The sequence below is a fragment of the Lethenteron reissneri genome, chromosome 69 (genome assembly GCF_015708825.2).
Source record: "Lethenteron reissneri isolate LAM-NWPU_2019-01 chromosome 69, ASM1570882v1, whole genome shotgun sequence".
Lineage (NCBI taxonomy): Eukaryota > Metazoa > Chordata > Hyperoartia > Petromyzontiformes > Petromyzontidae > Lethenteron > Lethenteron reissneri.
The window spans coordinates 10,431,390-10,452,556 of record NC_083847.1 but is presented as its reverse complement, the minus strand read 5'-3'; the positions used below and the strand labels follow the sequence as shown (position 1 = coordinate 10,452,556).

Sequence of the window (21,167 nt, the reverse complement as noted above, 5' to 3'; positions counted from 1 at the left end):
GAACAGTGAGAGACAGAATAACAACAAAATCCAGAAAAACGCATGTCAATTTTTTTATAAATTGATTTGCATTTTAATGAGGGAAATAAGTATTTGACCCCTCTGCAAAACATGACTTAGTACTTGGTCGCAAAACCCTTGTTGGCAATCACAGAGGTAAGACGTTTCTTGTAGTTGGCCACCAGGTTTGCACACATCTCAGGAGGGATTTTGTCCCACTCCTCTTTGCAGATCTTCTCCAAGTCATTAAGGTTTTGAGGCTGACGTTTGGCAACTTGAACCTTCAGCTCCCTCCACAGATTTTCTATGGGATTAAGGTCTGGAAACTGGCTAGGCCACTCCAGGACCTTAATGTGCTTCTTCTTGAGCCACTCCTTTGTTGCCTTGGCCGTGTGTTTTGGGTCATTGTCATGCTGGAATACCCATCCACGACCTATTTTCAATGCCCTGGCTGAGGGAAGGAGGTTCTCACCCAAGATTTGACGGTACATGGCCCCGTCCATCGTCCCTTTGATGCGGTGAAGTTGTCCTGTCCCCTTAGCAGAAAAACACCCCCAAAGCATAATGTTTCCACCTGCATGTTTGACGGTGGGGATGGTGTTCTTGGGGTCATAGGCAGCATTCCTCCTCCTCCAAACACGGAGAGTTGAGTTGATGCCAAAGAGCTCCATTTTGGTCTCATCTGACCACAACACTGAATCATTCAGATGTTCTCTCCTCTATGGGGACCTCATTTGCCAGTAAAAATATGATAATTGGTTCTTTACCCTTCTATCTGGCAACAAAACTGACACCTTTTTGCAAGGAGTCATGTTTGCATAGACCGCAATACCTGCAGTCATAATACAAACAAAAGAACATAACTCTGATAATGTGCACTGTCCCTGAAGTTGATTGGTCCACACCCGAGACAGCTTTCCTTCGAGCCTAGTCTCATATGGGTTGGACCAGATGACGCCAAAAGGCGCACAACTCAAGGACAATGCACCATCAGAGTATGAGAGCTCGGGGCAAGCATCTACACTATGGGGACCTCATTTGCCAGTAAAAATATGGCAAATGAGGTCCCCATAGTGTAGATGCTTGCCCCGAGCTCTCATACTCTGATGGTGCATTGTCCTTGAGTTGTGCGCCTTTTGGCGTCATCTGGTCCAACCCATATGAGACTAGGCTCGAAGGAAAACTGTCTCGGGTGTGGACCAATCAACTTCAGGGACAGTGCACATTATCAGAGTTATGTTCTTTTGTTTGTATTATGACTGCAGGTATTGCGGTCTATGCAAACATGACTCCTTGCAAAAAGGTGTCAGTTTTGTTGCCAGATAGAAGGGTAAAGAACCAATTATCATTCAGATGTTCATTGGCAAACTTCAGACGGGCATGTATATGTGCTTTATTGAGCAGGGGGACCTTGCGGGCACTGCAGGATTTCAGTCCTTCACGGCATAGTGTGTTACCAACTGTTTTCTTGGTGACTATGGTCCCAGCTGCCTTGAGATCATTGACAAGATCCTCCCGTGTAGTTCTGGGCTGATTCCTCACCGTTCTCATGATCATTGCAACTCCACGAGGTGAGATCTTGCATGGAACCCTAGGCCGAGGGAGCTTGACAGTTCTTTTGTGTTTCTTCCATTTGCAAATAATCACACCAACTGTTGTCACCTTCTCACCAAGCTGCTTGGCGATGATCTTGTAGCCCAATCCAGCCTTGTGTAGGTCTACAATATTGTCCCTGACATCCTTGGAGAGCTCTTTGGTCTTGGCCATAGTGGAGAGTTTGTAATCAGATTGATTGATTGCTTCTGTGAACAGGTGTCTTTTATACAGGTAACAAGCTGAGATTAGGAGCACTCCCTTTAAGAGTGTGCTCCTAATCTCGGCTCGTTACCTGTATAAAAGACATCTGGGAGCCAGAAATCTTTCTCATTGAGAGGGGGTCAAATACTTATTTCCCTCATTAAAATGCCAATCAATTTATAACATTTTTGACATGCGTTTTTCTGGATTTTGTTGTTGTTATTCTGTCTCTCACTGTTCACATAAACCTACCATTAAAATTATAGACTGATCATTTCTTTGTCAGTGGGCAAATGTGCAAAATCAGCAGGGGATCAACTACTTTTTTCCCTCACTGTATGTACATTGAACTTATTTCACACCGTACGTAGCCAACCATACCAATCCGAGGAACCTGCACACAACAACAAAACACAGCAACAAACCCGAGCGGCTCTTAAAAAAAAGAATTGGGCATCATCAAGTTGAAACGAGGTTATCCTGGCTGCTGCTTCTGCTGCTGCTGCTCCTGTTGCTGCTTCTGCTGCGGCAGCGGAGCGTGGTGACCGCTCACGTGCGCGTAGAGGTCCGACGAGCGTACGAAGCTGGTCCCGCACACGGGGCATGCAAGGACGCGCCCTCCCTGGTGCAGCACCAGGTGGTAGCGGAGTCCCGAAGGCCACGCGAAGGCCTTGCCGCACACGTGACAGGCGAGTGGCTTCTCACCCGTGTGGACCCTCGTGTGACTCCTGAGCTTCGAGGCATGCCGGTAGCACTTGCCACACACCGGGCATCGGTGTTGCGGCCCCTCGCTACCGGTACGCCTCCCGGTGCGGTGCCTACGGGCGGATGAGACTGCGTGAGAGAACAGCGGAAAGGACGATTACATTTGTACTGTGTGTGTGTGTGTACCACAAAAAACACGTATTAAAAGTCTAACTAAACTTGTGCCGGAGGCCCCGGAGGGACAGGCGACTATGACGTATCCTGGACAAACCCCATTTGGCGGAGCCAGGAGACTGATTCTGCACCCTCGGGGTTCCTCCACAAATAGCAAAATGCCACTGCGAGTGGCCACGTACAATGTTCGAACGCTCACTGTGGAGGAGGTCCTGTGGACTGGCTCTGGCTTCAGTAACCATGAGGGGTGGACAGTCATCTACTTGGGGCATGGCTCTTCTTCTGAACAAAATAATGAAGGAGCGTGGGAGTGTGGGAGCGTGGCAGTGAGATGTAGGAAGCTGTAAGCCCCTGGCTACTGTGGGATCGTCTTCCCATCAACCAGAGGCGAAGAGTGGTGGTGGTGGTGGTTACGTATACCCCCACCGAAGATGTATATCATTGGAGGGATGCAGGCAAGCGCGATGCGTCAGATGCCTTCTATGACCTCCTGTCACAGGTGCTAGCTAAAGTGGACCTCGGGATAGAGTCATCCTCTGTTGGGCGACTTTAATGCCCGAGTTGGTCATAATGCTGCCACTGATCAGCTCAATAACAACAGTAGGAGGCTGCTAGACTTCTGTGCAGCCCATGGGCTTGTAATTACCAACACGCTGTTCTGGCATTGGCACATCCACACAACACCATGGATGCACGCTGGATGGAGGAGGCTCATGAAGGACACTACTGGGCAGTTGGAGGCAGTCGCGCTCCAGCAACAATGGAGGGCAGAGGAGTGACGCTCACAACAACGAGCGGAGCGCCGGGCAGCTGAACAGATCAAGTTGGCACAGTAGAGGGCACAGGTGGTGCATCGGCCAGTCATCTCAGTCAGTCGACCCATGGCACCTGGGTCTGTCCCGTGACCTGCCAGTGGGCGTTCGACACTTCACGTGGCCTTAAATTGCATATGACCTGGCACACGCACCGTGGTGATGTCACTGCCACCTAGTGGCAAATGGCTTTTGTTGTTGTGTGTGTACTGTGTATCATTTGTGTGTGTGTATTGTGTGTGTATCGTGTGTGTGTGTACTGTGTGTGTGTGGGGAGTGGTAGTGTAGCGGTTAGCATTGCGCTACGGAACCCGGCGACCCGAGTTTGATTCTCGCTCACGGTGATTAACACTGGTGATGATGATCTGAACCACTCCAGGGCCTCCGCTAGGTCGACTCAGCCTCAAATAAGCACCTAGTGCGATGTGTAAATATGGCCACTGGGGAAACAAAGGCGGCCGGGAGTGGTGCGCATCAACCACCCCCTTGTGTGCCAGTGCCAGCCCTGATAGGTACAGCAATTGCCCGAACAGTCTGTTTAGGCTACACAGAGATCTTTGTCTTCGTGTGTGTGTACTTTGAGTGTGCTGTGTGTGTAATGTGTGTGTGTGTTGAACTTCTTCGCACCGTATGTAGCCAACCGTGCTAAATCGGAGGTGCGGGGGAAGGACAACAAACTAAACACAACAACATCAACAACAAGCAGGTCTGAAGAAATTCGTTTTCAATGTCGTATAGTGGTGTGGAAGTGTAGCGTAAAGTAGTGCAGTAGTGTATAGGGTAGTAGTGTAGTGTATAGTATAATGTACTGTTTAGTGGTGTAGTTTTGTAGTAGTGCATAGGGTAGCAGTGTGGTGTGTAGTATAATGTACTGTATAATGTACTGTATAGCAGTGTAGTGACATCGGGGATGCCACTGTATGGTGCCGGCCCGAGAGGGCCACGGCACGCGATGCACCGTCATCGCGTACACCCCGGAGGCGGGTGTAGTACCAGCCATAGCGGGGATTTACGTGCGCTGGGATAGCGTGGCCACTACGCATAGTGTGTAGTGCGGGCTCCCACAGGCGGGAGTAGGAGAGTGTCAGCCCAGGGGCAGGGTTGCCCCGGGCCATGGCACTCTGGTTGACCGCAGACACGTGATCTGGAGTGTCCACAGAGAGGGCCCCAGGTGGAGGGGCTCGGGGGTGATCACGTGTCCGGGGAGAGCTCTCGAGAGGGAGCTAGAAGGCTCCAGTAGGTGGGCAGGGCCGAGGGCAGAGCAGCCCCGACCCGTGGGGGGATATAAGGTGGGTCCCTAAGAAGGACCGGGATCACTGCATCCTACAAACTGAAGCTCCACATCCACAAGCTGAAGCTCTACGTCCTGCAAGACATCAACACGTGGTCGAGGACCCGAGTGAGAGGGCCCGACCCTTCGTAGCTGTAACCCCTGGTATAGTGTAGTTAGCGGGGTGGTCACCACCCTAGGCTGTATCTGGTGAAGGGGCAGTTACTCCTTTGAGTTAGGTCTTGATATTATAATTAAAGTGTTGCCTCCAAAGAACAATGTCTGCGACTCAGTTAGACTCACTTCAACTGGTGTCAGAAGTGGCCAACACGCTAGTTTATATAGCTAGCTGTAGACTATGTCTACACGTCGTAGACCACGTACCTGGACGTCGGTGGACAAGGACCTCGTGCCACCTGCAGCTTTGGAGGATGCACGGGAGACACTTCCAGCGGAGCAAAGCGCCTTTTGCGTGCTCGACGCGTCGCCGTCGGCGCACGATCGCCTCGCGGAGCTCCTCCATGCTGCGACTTCGCTCCTCACGAAGTTCTGTCCCAGGGTCTCGCCGGTGAAGGAGGGAGCGGCGAGGCAACTCGGGGACGACGACTCCGCCGCCATTTCGCAGCAAACGGGAAACTCGGTGGCGCAGCCCGCGCATTCGACTGCCATTTTGTCGCCGGCACGGAGCACGCAGCCCGCCAAAATTAAAGATGCGCCATCGGCGCCGATGTACAACCCAGCTCTCCAGCGTCGACCTCACCTTGCTGGAGAGTTCGCGGCTACCAGTGACGACTGGGTGACCTTCAAGCGGCAGTTTCTCACGAACGCCGGCTTGGCGGGGTGGACAGAGATGGAGGCGCTGCGGGCGCTACCTGCCGCCCTCGATGACGACGCCCTTGCGCTATTTCTCGCCATCCCGCCGCCGGAGAGGTCGACCCTCACACAGGCTTTCAACCGGTTGGCACCTATCTACAAGCCTCCGGTGAACGCGTGCCACAAATTCGCCACACGACAGAAAGGGGAGGACGAGTCGGCCCTCGCCTTCCGTAGCGCACTTTTGGCGCTGGCGAAGGCCGCCTTCCCGGAGATGGACCACGATGGCATCGACGTGTTGGTCCTCGAGAGATTGCTTTGGCGGAAACCCTTGGCGGAAACCCTCCACATCATTCTTCCAGCCGAAGATGAAGACATCTCGTCTCTCCAGGCCGCCAAGTACATCCGAGCCCAGCTACTTCTATAACGGGACAGGGCGCAGGTCACGTGTGCCGTGTCCCGCACGGGGCCGGGGCCACCTGATGGAATGGAGCCCCTTTTGGCGTGTGCATCGACTCGAGGTGGAGACGACCAGCGCGGCAACGGCGCATGGAGGTCAGACGAGCGGCGGCGGCCGAGGTCGTCGTCTCGTTCCGGTGGTGGCCGTGTTGTCTGCTACAATTGCGGCCTGCCGGGGCACGTGTCATTGGGTTGCCACGTACCACGACGGCGCCTTCCAACATCACCGCCATCCTGCGCTTCTCTACACCCTGAGGGGCGTCACGACACATTCCACACTCGACCCCTGGCCTCACCTCACCCATCTAGGCATTTTGGTTCGCAGCTCGATCGCGCGTCGGTACGGGGTAGTCCTACGCTAAATCGTGAAGTTCGTCAGCTCCAACCGGATCAGTGGTCGGAGCTGGCCCATCGAGTGGTGAATGCGTCCGCGGGTTTATCCACCGTGCTTGGGTCCATTGAGGGTGTAGAAATAAGGATGCTAGTCGACACGGGTGCGTCGGCAACTATCATTTCAGAACTAATTTCCAATATTTTGCCCCCAAAGTATGCGCCATGTTTCACCGTTGACGGCGGCTCATTGGGCATCATCGGTCGGATAACGGCCGAGGTGCGCATAGCTGACGTTAAATTATCGGGACACATTCTTGTCTCCACATCACTGACTGTTCCTTGTTTACTTGGAACTGATTTCCTTGGTAGGATGCCATTGGAAATCTGCATTGACTGCGGCTGTTTGGAATTGCCATCCGGACGTCATGTGGCATTTTTGCCTTCCCCTACCCGGTTGTGTGCGGCCAACGCTTCAGTGCAATGTTTGTTCCCCTCCACGTGAGGAAGCCGCTCATTTTTGGGTGCTACGGGGAATGCTATTGTAGCTCATACGTTGGTGTCCGACGACCAGGAACATTTTAGTCAGGTTCTTAATTCTTGGTTGGACACCACGGTCACCCAGGAGAGTGCGGTGTTGGCTCATGCGTCACCGAAGGGGGCATCGTCGGGAATGTGGGTGCTGCGACGATCCCGGGATATAGGTCATCTCTTTCGCCTGGATCCGGTGATTGCGCCGCGCAAATTTGTTTTATCTCCACATCGCTGGGGCCGAGTGTTGAGTGTGTCCGGCGACCCGGGGTGTGTGCCCGCGCCAGTTGATCCCAGGCGAAGCGATTCTGTTCCGCTCCCAGGTGCTGCGCGACTGACGTCCCTTGCGTGATCGCACCTGCCGGCTTTGCGGGCTTTGAGTGCGGTGGATCCATCAACCCGACCTACTGTTCTCCGTGACAAGCCGGGTTCGGTGGAACATTTGCACATTCCCCCCGGGACCTCCAGCGTGAGCGAGCCCACCTCCCCTGGGGGCCCGGCACCATGCACTCGCTCAAAGACTCGTTTTTCGTGACTCCCTTGCACACATGCTCCCATGCTGTTAGTTGCTTGTCACGCTCGCTGTGTCGTGGCGGTCATTGACTGATCCTGGCCGCCATTGAACTCACGAGCGCCGTTACACGTTGAAGGTGGAAGGTGTGATGGTAAGAGGGATCCCGAGGGTTTACATGGTTTTTCATATTGCTTGTTCATGTGGTGTTGTTGTCATTACAGGTTCGTTGGTTTACACCCTTCTCCCTGTTGGTTTGTACATTTGTAGATAGAGTAATTTTTGTACAGGTGGGTTGGGGTATTTATTTCTGTTCTGTTATTTTTGAGGCACACTATGTTTCTTGCGTTTCTATAAACTGTTCGTTTAAAAGGGGGAGTTGACAGCCGGGACAGCTGAATGCTACGAAGGTGGGGGTGATGTAGTGACATCACGGATGTCACTGTATGGTGCTGGTGTAGTGTATAGTAGTGTGTAGTGTATAGTGTAATATGTAGTAGTGTAGTGTATAGGGTAGTAGTGTAGTGTATAGTAGTGTCGTGTGTAATAGTGTATAGGGTAGTAGTGTAGTGTATAGTATAATGTACTGTATAGTGTAATATATAGTAGTGTAGCGGTGTATAGGGTAGTAGTGTAGTATAGTATATAGTACTGTAGTGTGTAGGAGTGTATAGTATAATGTACTGTATAGTGTACTGTATAGTAGTGTAGTGTGTAGACATGTCGTGTACAGTGTAGTGCACGTACTAAACTTCTTTCAGAACCGTAATTAGCCAGCCACGTTAATCAGAGGTACGCGGGCAGATTGGGAGGGAGTGAAAGGGGGAGGAGGGGTGGGGGGGATATCAAACGATGAACGGGGCACGACGCCCGTGGCTGTGAATGATGCGTAGGGTCTCCACATGTAACCCCCCGCTCCCGGCTCCTCACCGTCACCGTCGTTGTCTTCCAAGATCACTTCGATCTCCGCTGAACCCGACGACGATGCCGCGACAGCTGCGGCGTCTCCCGTCTGCGGCGCTCGGAGCCTGGCGGCGGAACCGCGGTCGGCCGCGGGGTTCCAGAGGACTCCTCCGGGGGAACGAAGGCCTGCCTCGACGACGTGAAGGTCCCTCTGCCTGGGACGGTATTCACCGTCCACGAGCTTAAGTCGTTCTTTTGCGCTGCCGAAAACCTCCGCCTTCTCCTCTTTCATACGAATGTCGGCTCCTGAGACAGAGGCATTTCCGCTTTGAGCGCTACGCATCGCCACGTGAACTCCGCTCATCCTCACAGCAGCAACAGTGCCGGCTTTTAGCCGCATCATCACGCCGCACTTTCAGATGTATAGGTATGACACTATACACTAGACTACTATAGACTACTATACACTACACTATTCCACACTAAACTACTATACACTACACGCGACTATACACTAGACTGCTATACACTACACTACCATACACTACACTACCATATACTAGACTACTATATACTACACTAATATAGACTACACTACTATGCACTACACATTGGGCTCTATGGAGGCCCGTCGTTAAGCGATAAGTTGTTAGCAGGGGTGGACGTTAAGAGAGGTTATACTGCATAATGTACCGTATATAATATTTGACACTGAAATCAAGCGTAGCTACTTTGTCAGACGCACGTGGTGCCAATCGCCAGACTGGGTTAAAGCCTTTGAAACGGTTTTGCCGGATTGGGCCGGGACCAGCCGGATAATGTTGGAAGCAGCCAGATGTAATCGCGTGGCGGATAATCGATGATCGACTGTCGCCTCAGGATGTCTCCAGACTCCACCATGCCAGTCAGTGGTGAGATGACGCTTACTGTGACGGGAGTCGCTGCCCTCCAATTTCACCTCCAGCAATGCCCCACTAACAGGCCCTCCTGAGTCTCCTCCTCTTCGCTTGAGTCGCAAAGACGGGGCCACCACGGCTCCTGTCTCAAGGGAGGGCAGCACGGCAGTGGCAGGTTCAGGATAACGCCGCTCACGCCGTCGTCTGTGGCGGGGAGTTTGCACAATGAGGGAGGTTACGCAGCTGGGTGCATCGTGTTGTATGTGTCGGATTATGAAATTTTGATAAAAATAATAAAAATTAATAAGTTTCCGAAAAATGCGCAAATCGCATTAATTATGATAGTGTGTATTTAATATGCATAAATTATGATAATGTGTGTAATTATATGCATAAATTATGATAATCACGGAGCTAATCGTAGTAATTTATGCGGATGCTTGCGATTATGTTACTGTGTGCAGTTATGATAATTAGGCTTAGTTTCGTTTATCCAGAGTTATATCAATCAGGATAACACGATTATCATCGATTAAACATTTACTGATTATCTTAGTGTGTTTGTTATTTTAGGTCTCCAGTTTCAGATCTCATCACAGGATACAGTTATCAAGAATAAGATAGTTTTGCATGGACTTGGAAAGAAGCACTCGAACAGTTGGTGTTAAGCAATTTTAATTCTAAACAAGCACATGACACTCTCTTATGCGAAAGCAGGTATACGTCAATAAATTCATGTAACTCGATTAAGCAATTAACGAAAATGAATGACTAAAAATACTTCTTCATTGGCGAAATTATGCAGTTAACGAAAATAAATGACTAAACATTTCTTATTCATGTAACTCGACGGCAGCAACTGCTTTGCACGATCAGTTGATATTGAACGCACCACCTCGAAATGGCAACCCTTTTTGAAACGCAAAGATCACTTTTTGAAAGTCTTATTCGTGTGCGTGCTGTGTGTGCGTTGTCCCCTCGTAATATTAATTGTGTCGTTAGCTTGTGTGGTGTAGGAGGATACAAACAGCGGCCAGGTATTCCTCTCGATTGGGCGTGGCCGCCGCAAGCTCCTGCTGCTCCCTCGCTCGGACGCGTCTCTGCTTGTGCGCTCTCTTTTTCTCCACTGCTGGATGACGAGTTGGCACGACGCTCGGTGACGCCCGGTGACGTCCGAGTCGTGCTGCTCTTGCGCTCTCTCTCCCTCTGCTGGATGACGAGTTGGCACGACGCTCGGTGACGCCCGGTGACGTCCGAGTCGTGCTGCTCTTGCGCTCTCTCTCTCTCCACAGCCGTTTGACCAGGCTTTCTCCACTGCTTCGCGCTCTCTGCTTTGCACGCTTGGTCGACGCTTGGCGATCTCCGCCCTTTTACAGGTTGATTGCTTGTCGTCACTCGTCACTCTCGCTCTGCTCCGTGCTTCCCTTGTTCGTGCAGCTGCCAGCTTCACTCGCACTTAACTTCGTTCTGCGAGAAGCGACACCGGCTATCGGCATCGGTGTTTCGTTTCTTCACGACGCTCCGCCAGCCGGAGCACGGCTGAAACCCAGCCCCGAACTCAGACTTCTGCGACTCGAACGACTCCTCCTCGTTCCATCACTTCTCGAGGCACAACCGCCCCAGCTCTCTTGCGAGCCCCCGTCGCAACGCTGCGTCGCAAGCCGAGTTGCGAGACTGAGCGCGACTTGGACTGATTGCTCTCAGGCGGTCACTCTCTGACCCCTCGTCGTCCCATCTCTCCTCGAGGCACGATCTGCCCCAACTCTCTTGCGAGCCCCGTCGCAACGCTGCGTCGCACGCCGAGTTGCGAGACAGAGCACGACTCAACCCAGACTGCTCGTTCGCTGTGTCTGTGCCTAACTTAAAACGTGACTCCCCTCTCTGGCATTCCTTGCGAGCGGGCAAAAAACACAAACAGAGCGAGAAGAAGCAGACACCCCCGCGACCTTTCCTAACCCTCCAAGCATTCCTGAGCCATCTGTTTGTGCTGCGGGGAGACAAAGGCGGCCGTGTTTAACTCCAAAACGTGAGCACCCTCTCCTCTCTCCGCGTCTCTTGCGAGAGAAAACAAACAGAATAAAAAAAAATATCTTTGGAATGTCAGGCACCGATTCCCCCCTGTGACCTTTTTGCTCCCTCTTTGCTTGCCAGACCCCGCTGGAAGACAAAGGTGGCTGAGGAGATGTTTGCAATACATTTATGTGGTCCTGTGTGTTACATTTATTTTTGAATTATATTTTATGAGTTCCTTCGGTCTTAGTATCGGGGTTATCATTTGTCTATGTTTAATGAATATTCGTAATGATCCTCGTCACATTATTATGTTGGGCTTCGCCAAGTTTAGTTCTCCAGAGATTGGTGTTTTATTCTGAGTTATATTTTAATGTCCTGAGGTTAAGCGTAACTATGTTTCCACTTAAGCTTTCTGGAATTCGTACTCTTTAGTTTTTAGCAAGGTCGTGTAGGTAGGAAACATATAATAATAGTAAAAATATTATTGTTTGTTGGTTAATTATCTTTGTTAAGTTTCTACTTTTCGGTAAGGAAAACGTTACGAAAACGCGAGTTGCAACCGTTATTTACTCTGCACCTTATCTGTACATCTCCAGATGTCTTGGGAGGCTAGTCCATACATCTTTTGTCCGTCTGGATGTCTATGACCTCTTTGTGACCGAATTCTCAACATTTTAACCGCCCTCCATGTTTCATGGATTCCTGGTGTGCTTGTGAGGAGAAGTGAGGAGAAGTGAAAAGATATATAGATAAAATAAAAATAAAAATATTTTTTTTTTTATTGTTCTTAATAAAAAAAAAGGGTATAGACACAACAATCCGCCCTTTTGAAAATTATCAGGGGTCGATTTGGCCACTGGCGAATTTTCAAACCAAGTAAATGCCCTTTTTTTGTGTTATGAATCCATAAGCCGCCCTCACTCTCGGTGGTTATTTCTCACGACGCGCGTGTACGTATTACAATCTTAACCTGGTTACATCTGAAATAAGCAAAGAAAATAAACAACACGTTAAACATCGATATCGCGTTACATCGGTTCTCGTCCATCATAACTACGGCGAATATTCATTTTTTTTTTGTTAAATCCTGGGAAACGCTCGGCAGCGGTTTCGGACGCACTTCTCACGACGCGCGTGTACGTATTACAATCTTAACCTGGTTACATCTGAAATAAGCAAAGAAAATAAACAACACGTTAAACATCGATATTGCGTTACATCGGTTCTCATACATCATAACTCCGACGAATATTCATTTTTGTTTTTGCTTAACATGGTTACATTTGAATTAAGCAAAGAAAATAACAACACGTTAAACATCGATATTGCATTACATCGGTTCTCATACATCATAACTACGGCGGATATTAATTTTTTTGTTTTTGTTAAATCCTGGGAAACGCTAGGTAGCGGTTTCGAACGCATTTTTGCGTTATTTTCCTCCTGTTACATCCTTGCAATCTTTTTACCAAGTTCCGAGTGTCTGGTTTACCACTTATCACTTTGATCATTCGATCACGGTTTTCGGGTTCGTTTTTGTAGATTCCCCTCTCACTCTCTCGCGTCGTGGGAATGTGTGGTGTAAAATTGTGCTGCACATAATCAGAATTCGCGCACACAACCAACTTCTGTACTCCGTCATCAATGGCATTCGCTCTCTGCGATTACATGCACATTTGCCGAGTCAGTGTGTCGATTTAATTCCGTGCCTCGTAATGTTGCCCTTTTGGTTTTTCCGAGTGGGTTGGATTTCAACACCATTCCCGATACGTCATGGACATTCGTCTCCATTCCAGCACTCCGATCCACCTTAATTTTGGTTTCCCTTGGATATTTTTTATTCAAAGGCTCACGCCTGCACTCCTCAGGGCGTGTCTCTGTGTTCGCTCTCCCTGCACCATTATCGCTCTCTTTTGCGACGCGTGGCACTGTTTTTCCTGTGTGCTCTCTCTGTCTCTGCTGTCTGTTATCTCCTGTCCGATCACGCTTCAATGCAGCCCTGTCCTTGTATTTGATCCGCGCGTCATTTACAAGAGCACTGCTCGTGTTTCCTACCGCATCGTATGCTTTTAATGTTTCCCTGTCGTGGCGGTATTTGTTCGCCCTGTCACTTGCAGCCTGCTTGTATTTCCCATTGAGCTCAGGGTTTAACAAAACCTCGGCGGGTGGTTCATCATGTATTTGGACCGCATTCTGTGTTATTCCTCTATTCCCTCCTGGTATAGCCGGTGGAGGAATTGGTCGTAATTGGACTGATTGTGTTTGACCTCCCATCCTGCGATTCTCGTACATTTTTGGCCCAGTGTTACTCCCATTTGGGTGCCAAATTTTTCCTGGATTGTTACTTTGCCCTTTTTGTGGGTAATTTTGACCTTGCGTGTATCGTGGCATGGGGTGTTGATATGGTTCTGTTCTGAACCTCTCCCTCCTACGATTCTCGTACATTTTTGGCCCAGTGTTTTTCCCATTTGGGTGCCAAATTTTTCCTGGATTGTTACTTCGCCATCTTTGTGGGTAATTTTGACCTTGCGTATGTCGGGGCATGGGGTGTTGATATGATTCTGCCCTTGGCCTCCACATTCTGCGATTCTCCTGAATGTTCGGCTTTGTGCCGCTCTCATTCTCGTGCCAACCTCTCTCTGGTTTATTTTGCCATGGGTGCGTGCGTTTTTGCTCCTCCCTGCATCGTGGGACTGCTCGGTGATTTTTATTTCTCTCTGAGAGGCTGGGTTCCTTATCCCTCTCCCTGTGTTCTGGATCCGAATTATGATTCTTAGCTCTGTATAACCATGCCATGTACGCCTTGCTCTCTATGCGGCGTAAGGATGCGGTTTCTGGATTCAAAACCATTCTCACCCTTTCTGTAATCTCTGGGCTCAAGGATTCAAAAAACATAATTTTGAACATTTTATCTCCTTCGTGGTATTGATTCACATCGCCTGCGTAATACGCTCTTTTAAATTGTAAAAGGTAGTCACGTGGGTCTTGGTCCATGCCCTGGGTCATCGATTTTACAGCATAAAACCCCTCAGTGAGTGTCGAATATTCTCCAAACTTCCGAATCACTGCCAGGCTCAGTTGTTTAAAATCATTTCTAACCTTGTGTGGTAGTGACTTTACCCATGGGATAGGATTCTTTATGTAAGCTCCGTTTCAACAAACTCGCTTTTTCATCCCGTCTCCTCAGCCCTCTAATCATTGCCTCCTCTTCTACTGTTGCGATATGTGTGTGCTATATCCATAGGACGTATTGTGTGGATCAAAATCGGGAATTCTGACTAGAGCCTTGTCCATCAATTTAAGGGTTTTAGCTGGTGAATAGGTATTCCGAAAGTTGATTCGCCGTCAGCGTCATCATCAAACAAGTTATCATCAGGCAATCTGTCACTTTGATCTGTACTGTGTCGGGCGTGATTAAGCGGTGTGCATTTTCTGTGTGCGCGCCCAGTGCCTGTGTCGCTCGTGTTGCCATTTCCCTTCAGTTTTTGCCTCTGCCCTTAGTGTACCATGTCCTGGCGATTTTACTTTAACTTTTGTGCGATCAGTCCCTGGACTCTGTCCACGTACCCAAGAGTGTGGTTTAATGTTACTTCCATATTTATTCTGTGGATCAACGTCTGTGAGTTTCGCTGGTCTCGCGAGAATTTATTTCTCCTCCCTCTCGAGGGTGTGAGGACATTTCTCCTCGTTTATTAGAGACGATTTCTCTCCCGTTTCCTTTCCAAATTTTTCCTCATTCCACAATCCCTGTCTGTATGCCTGTGTGAGAAGGTATGAGTCCTGTCCTGCCTTCTCTGCAGTTTTTGCATCGTGTTCGCCTTCGTTACATTTTATCCAGTCAATTAGTTTCCCCCGAGGTGTGTTCGTGTTATCGATACAGCTCCCTTCCCATATGTCTCTCTGACTGTACTGCTTTGTAACAGATTGGTCGGTACGCTTTAATACGAGCTCCCAGATTCCCGTAACCCATTCAAAAATTATTCTTAATCCTAGCATCTTAAGTATGGCAAGAGTTACTTTGACATTTCCTTTCAGAGTGCATATAAAACAGTTATCTCACAGAGTGTGGTCAGTTTGACTCGACGAGTCTGTTATTTTCCGATTCAGTGTGCGTACCTCTAACACCATTTATCACAGGATGCAATTGGTTCGATGCGATATTATCTTAATTCCACTGTCTCTGTTTCAACCTGCTATTCTGGGTTTTAACCTTAGAGGGCGTTTTTTTTGTTTTACGCCCAGTTTACAATTACCATGCAATGTTCGATCCCGATATTCTGGTTAACACGAAGTGATTCATTCCATCATCCATGCAAAACACTGTCTGCGAGAGATCCCGGTCGAGCCACCCAGTATGTTGTATGTGTTGGGATTATGAAATTTTGATGAAAATAATAAAAATTAATAATTTTCCGAAAAATGCGCAAATCGCATTAATTATGACAGTGTGTGTATTTAATATGCATAAATTATTATAATGTGTGTAATTATATGCATAAATTATGATAATCATGGAGATAATCGTAGTAATTTATGCGGATGCTTGCGATTATGTTACTGTGTGCAGTTATGATAATTAGGCTTAGTTTCGTTTATACAGAGTTATATCAATCAGGATAACACGATTATCATCGATTAAACATTTACTGATTATCTTAGTGTGTTTGTTATTTTAGGTCTCCAGTTTCAGATCTCATCACAGGATACAGTTATCAAGAATAAGATAGTTTTGCATGGACTTGGAAAGAAGCACTCGAACAGTTGGTGTTAAGCAATTTTAATTCTAAACAAGCACATGACACTCTCTTATGCGAAAGCAGGTATACGTCAATAAATTCATGTAACTCGATTATGCAATTAACGAAAATGAATGACTAAAAATACTTCTTCATTGGCGAAATTATGCAGTTAACGAAAATGAATGACTAAACATTTCTTATTCATGTAACTCGACGGCAGCAACTGCTTTGCTCGATCAGTTGATATTGAACGCACCACCTCGAAATGGCAACCCTTTTTGAAACGCAAAGATCACTTTTTGAAAGTCTTATTCGTGTGCGTGCTGTGTGTGCGTTGTCCCCTCGTAATATTAATTGTGTCGTTAGCTTGTGTGGTGTAGGAGGATACAAACAGCGGCCAGGTGTTCCTCTCGATTGGGCGTGGCCGCCGCAAGCTCCTGCTGCTCCCTCGCTCGGACGCGTCTCTGCTTGTGCGCTCTCTTTTTCTCCACTGCTGGATGACGAGTTGGCACGACGCTCGGTGACGCCCGGTGACGTCCGAGTCGTGCTGCTCTTGCGCTCTCTCTCCCTCTGCTGGATGACGAGTTGGCACGACGCTCGGTGACGCCCGGTGACGTCCGAGTCGTGCTGCTCTTGCGCTCTCTCTCTCTCCACAGCCGTTTGACCAGGCTTTCTCCACTGCTTCGCGCTCTCTGCTTTGCACGCTTGGTCGACGCTTGGCGATCTCCGCCCTTTTACAGGTTGATTGCTTGTCGTCACTCGTCACTCTCTCTGCTCCGTGCTTCCCTTGTTCGTGCAGCTGCCAGCTTCACTCGCACTTAACTTCGTTCTGCGAGAAGCGACACCGGCTATCGGCATCGGTGTTTCGTTTCCTCACGACGCTCCGCCAGCCGGAGCACGGCTGAAACCCAGCCCCGAACTCAGACTTCTGCGACTCGAACGACTCCTCCTCGTTCCATCACTTCTCGCGGCACAACCGCCCCAGCTCTCTTGCGAGCCCCCGTCGCAACGCTGCGTCGCAAGCCGAGTTGCGAGACTGAGCGCGACTTGGACTGATTGCTCTCAGGCGGTCACTCTCTGACCCCTCGTCGTCCCATCTCTCCTCGAGGCACGATCTGCCCCAACTCTCTTGCGAGCCCCGTCGCAACGCTGCGTCGCACGCCGAGTTGCGAGACTGAGCACGACTCAACCCAGACTGCTCGTTCGCTGTGTCTGTGCCTAACTTAAAACGTGACTCCCCTCTCTGGCATTCCTTGCGAGCGGGCAAAAAACACAAACAGAGCGAGAAGAAGCAGACACCCCCGCGACCTTTCCTAACCCTCCAAGCATTCCTGAGCCATCTGTTTGTGCTGCGGGGAGACAAAGGCGGCCGTGTTTAACTCCAAAACGCGAGCACCCTCTCCTCTCTCCGCGTCTCTTGCGAGAGAAAACAAACAGAATAAAAAAATATCTTTGGAATGTCAGGCACCGATTCCCCCCTGTGACCTTTTTGCTCCCTCTTTGCTTGCCAGACCCCGCTGGAAGACAAAGGTGGCTGAGGAGATGTTTGCAATACATTTATGTGGTCCTGTGTGTTACATTTATTTTTGAATTATATTTTATGAGTTCCTTCGGTCTTAGTATCGGGGTTATCATTCGTCTATGTTTAATGAATATTCGTAATAATCCTCGTCACATTATTATGTTGGGCTTCGCCAAGTTTAGTTCTCCAGAGATTGGTGTTTTATTCTGAGTTATATTTTAATGTCCTGAGGTTAAGCGTAACTATGTTTCCACTTAAGCTTTCTGGAATTCGTACTCTTTAGTTTTTAGCAAGGTCGTGTAGGTAGGAAACATATAATAATAGTAAAAATATTATTGTTTGTTGGTTAATTATCTTTGTTAAGTTTCTACTTTTCGGTAAGGAAAACGTTACGAAAACGCGAGTTGCAACCGTTATTTACTCTGCACCTTATCTGTACATCTCCAGATGTCTTGGGAGGCTAGTCCATACATCTTTTGTCCGTCTGGATGTCTATGACCTCTTTGTGACCGAATTCTCAACATTTTAACCGCCCTCCATGTTTCATGGATTCCTGGTGTGCTTGTGAGGAGAAGTGAGGAGAAGTGAAAAGATATATAGATAAAATAAAAATATTTTTTTTTTTATTGTTCTTAATAAAAAAAAAGGGTATAGACACAACAATCGGCACAGTCATCTCAGGCAGTCAACCCATGGCACCCGCTGGGTCTGTCCTGTGACCTCCTCCTCCTACACCTAGTCTGGCGCAGCAGTCAACCCATGGCACCTGCTGGGTCTGTCCCGTGATCTCCCCCTCCTGTACCTAGCCTTGCACAGCAGTCAACCCATGGAACCTGCTAGGTCTGTCCCATGACAACCTCCTGTTGTCAGCAGGGAGCCTTTGCCACTTCACGTGATGGCCTCAAAATTGCACCATGACTGGCACAAGCGCCGTGATGACGTCATCGCCACTTCGTGGCGGTTGTTGCTGCAGCAAAGAGTGGTAGCGCAGCGATTAGCGTTGCGCTGCTGTGCTACGAACCCCGACAGAGACCCGAGTTCAATTCCCGCTCACGGCCAACACCAACCACCGTTTCCTGGGCTCAGTCCCCTAGGTCGACTCAGCCACAAATGAGTTACCTGGTGTGCAGTGGTGTGTGTGCTAAACATCACCACTAGGGGAAACAAAGGAGGCCGGGCGGGCGTGGCGTTGGCCACCCAACCCCTCGTGCCACAGTGGTGGCCTTCATAGGTGCTACTACTCGCTATTAACAGCACTTACCCCAACAGTCTGTTACAGGCTACACGGGGGATCTTTGTCTTTGGTGGAGTTATTGGTGGTGGAGTTAGTGGTGGTGAAGTTAGTGGTGATGAAGTTAGTGGTGGTGGAGGTGGTGGAGGTGGTGGTGTAAGTGGCGGTGGTGGCGGCCGAGGTAGTGGACGTGGTGGTAGTGGTGGTGGAGGTGGTAGTAGTGGTGGGGGAGGTGGTGGAACAGGTGGTGGGGGAGGTGGTGGAACAGGTGGTGGTGGAGGTGGCGGTCGAGGTGGTGGTGGAGGTGGTGGTAGGGGTGGGGGAGGTGGTAGAGTCGCTGCTGCTCGCTTCACAGTCGCTGCTGCTCGCTACGAACACCACTCGCCCCAACAGTCTGTCACTGATATACGGGGAGCGGGGGGGGTCTTTGTCTTCGCGTCTCTTACAGCGAGCATGAGTCCAACTTGGACTCACCGGCAGCGACGTCGTCTTCACGGCTCAACGCGCCCCCTCCGAGGAGCGCCGTCTTCCATCCTGGGTGCTCTTCAACCTCCCGCTTGATCGCCCACCCCGCAGACATCCTTACTCCTTGCCTGTCGACACACACAGGAGGCTCCTTCATGGTCACGGCAAATACAGTCACACTCATCGAAGCCCATACTAAAACATTTTATTTTTATTTTAACGGGTGTAAGGCACCCACACTGAGCTGCGTGGCTCTTTTGTCAGAACCGACGCTGGCTATCTATCACACGTGTAGAGGAGTGAAATACGCGGTGCGCACAGTTAACCAAGGGCAACTGAGGGCAAACAGGTGCGCGTGTGCAAACATTAGGTTTGCACAGACAAACTGACAGTTGTCAAGGGGCAAAGCAGGTACAGACGGGGTCGACCGGTTGTGCACGTCAAGGCCGGAGGTGTTGCCAGGGAGTTGGGAGATAAGGGTTGATTGAAGGGCAAACAGGCACCAGCCTGGCTGAGCTTAAAGAGACACACGAGAGGTCTCGGATAATTGGCAGGGGGATATAAGGGCGTGTGCCTGAGCAGAGCGGGGAGTTGTTGCTGGGGACAAGAGTGAAGACATCTCGCCGCTGCCGCTCGAGCTGTCAACGAACCTCAACCCTCACACGTCGCCGGTGAGTGGGTCTGAGGGAGCGTAGGTGAGGGCAGCGGTGGAGTTGTAGAGTTGCTGTGTGCGAAGCTGCTGAGTGCGGAGACGCTGTGTGCGAAGACGCTGCGTGCGGAGACGCTGTGTGCGGAGTTACTGAGAGCAGAGCTGCCGAGTGCAGGATACGTAAGGTGTAAAGTAGATACGAGGAGGAGAAGTTAAACATAAGTGACCATATAGATAGTTATAGGAGTGCCTACAACTGGTGCAGGAATAGGTGAAAAAAGTGTAAGCAGGTGACTTGTTACAACGTGTCGGTGTGAGTAATTTTTTAACACACTACACACGTAATGATGGCAGCTCCAACGAAGTGGGCTGATATCATCATCACGTGTAAATTCACCGCAGTCAAAACACTCTCTAAACGCGTGGTGAAAAATCCACACAGCCACCACGGGGAGAGAGAGACATGCAAACTCTAAATATACAACAGGCATCGTCAGGGTCCAGAATTGAACCCATGCCCTCCTGCATAGCAGGAAAAGTAGTTAACGTCTAGAATTCGTGAGAATTATTTAATTATGTGTTATTTTTATTATTTTATTATTTCCCTTCTACGTGACTTTACCGAAAGAACCAAGAAGATAGTTAACGTCTCCCTAGAAATCGTGGCATCAGGGTCGGGATCGAACCCACGACCTCCTGCATACCGGGCGAGGTAGTTAACATCTCCCCAGGAGCAGGATGAGCAGTAGCAGCAGAAGCAGTGGTCCCGGCCTCGTGAGTTCCACAGCGAGAGGTGGTGATGGAGGTCGTGGTGGTGGTGGTAGATGTGGTGAAGGTGGTGATGGTGGTGTAGTGGAGGAGGAGGTGGTGGTGGTGAAGGTAGTGCTGGAGGTGGTTGTGGTGGTGAATGTGGTGGTGATGGTGGTGGAGGTGGTTAAGGTGGTGCTGGCCACCCACCCACTCGTATGCAAGGAGGAGACGGCGCTGTTAGGGAGCGGATCTCCGAGCAGGGGAACCTCCCTGCAGGAGGAGATGAGACGGAACGTTGAGGAGGAGGAGGTCGGTTGGAAGGAGACGGAGCATGGCGTGCCGTGGGCTGACCCCGCGGGGTCACCGAGAGGCGGAGCGTCCAATAGATCAAACGACAGCAGCACGGCGGCTCGATGCGCCAATCGTCGGGTCACTTGGAGTTGAAGTCGCTGGCTCAACGTTGGGCTCAACGTTAGCCCAACATTGGGCCAACGTTAGCGGAACGTCAGCTCAACGTTCGGCTAACGTTGAGCCGACGTTATATTGTTAACTGCGGGTGTAAGCCTGGTCCCTAGCTTCACCGCATGTAGTTTTTGT

General features: G+C 49.8%; 1 protein-coding gene across 4 annotated transcripts; it reads right to left on the bottom strand.

Moving 5' to 3' along the window:
• Positions 1 to 1,301: 1,301 nt before the first annotated feature.
• LOC133360846 (zinc finger and BTB domain-containing protein 24-like) lies at positions 1,302 to 20,921 on the bottom strand. Of its 4 annotated transcripts, none has more exons than XM_061579744.1 (5): positions 20,778 to 20,921; positions 19,153 to 19,299; positions 9,233 to 9,405; positions 8,333 to 8,611; positions 1,302 to 2,631 (listed from the first exon to the last, which is right to left on the bottom strand). In XM_061579744.1, the coding sequence occupies exons 2-5, from the start codon at positions 19,284 to 19,286 to the stop codon at positions 2,273 to 2,275; spliced, it is 945 nt and encodes a 314-aa protein (XP_061435728.1). In that variant the 5' UTR covers positions 19,287 to 19,299; positions 20,778 to 20,921; the 3' UTR covers positions 1,302 to 2,272. The 4 variants fall into 4 exon arrangements, with proteins under 4 accessions (XP_061435728.1, XP_061435730.1, XP_061435729.1 ...); XM_061579746.1 differs by having other exon boundaries at positions 9,233 to 9,343; positions 19,181 to 19,299; XM_061579745.1 differs by having other exon boundaries at positions 20,782 to 20,921.
• Positions 20,922 to 21,167: the final 246 nt, after the last annotated feature.

Bases quoted from the DNA above. Each gene is read 5' to 3' on its own strand.
- LOC133360846 (XM_061579744.1), bottom strand. From the start codon at position 19,286: ATGTCTGCGGGGTGGGCGATCAAGCGGGAGGTTGAAGAGCACCCAGGA. The intron at 8,612-9,232 runs GTAAGCGTCATC...CCTCTGTCTCAG, and splicing joins GGGCAGCGACTCCCGTCACA to GAGCCGACATTCGTATGAAA. The intron at 2,632-8,332 runs GTGAGGAGCCGG...TCTCTCACGCAG, and splicing joins GGAAGACAACGACGGTGACG to TCTCATCCGCCCGTAGGCAC.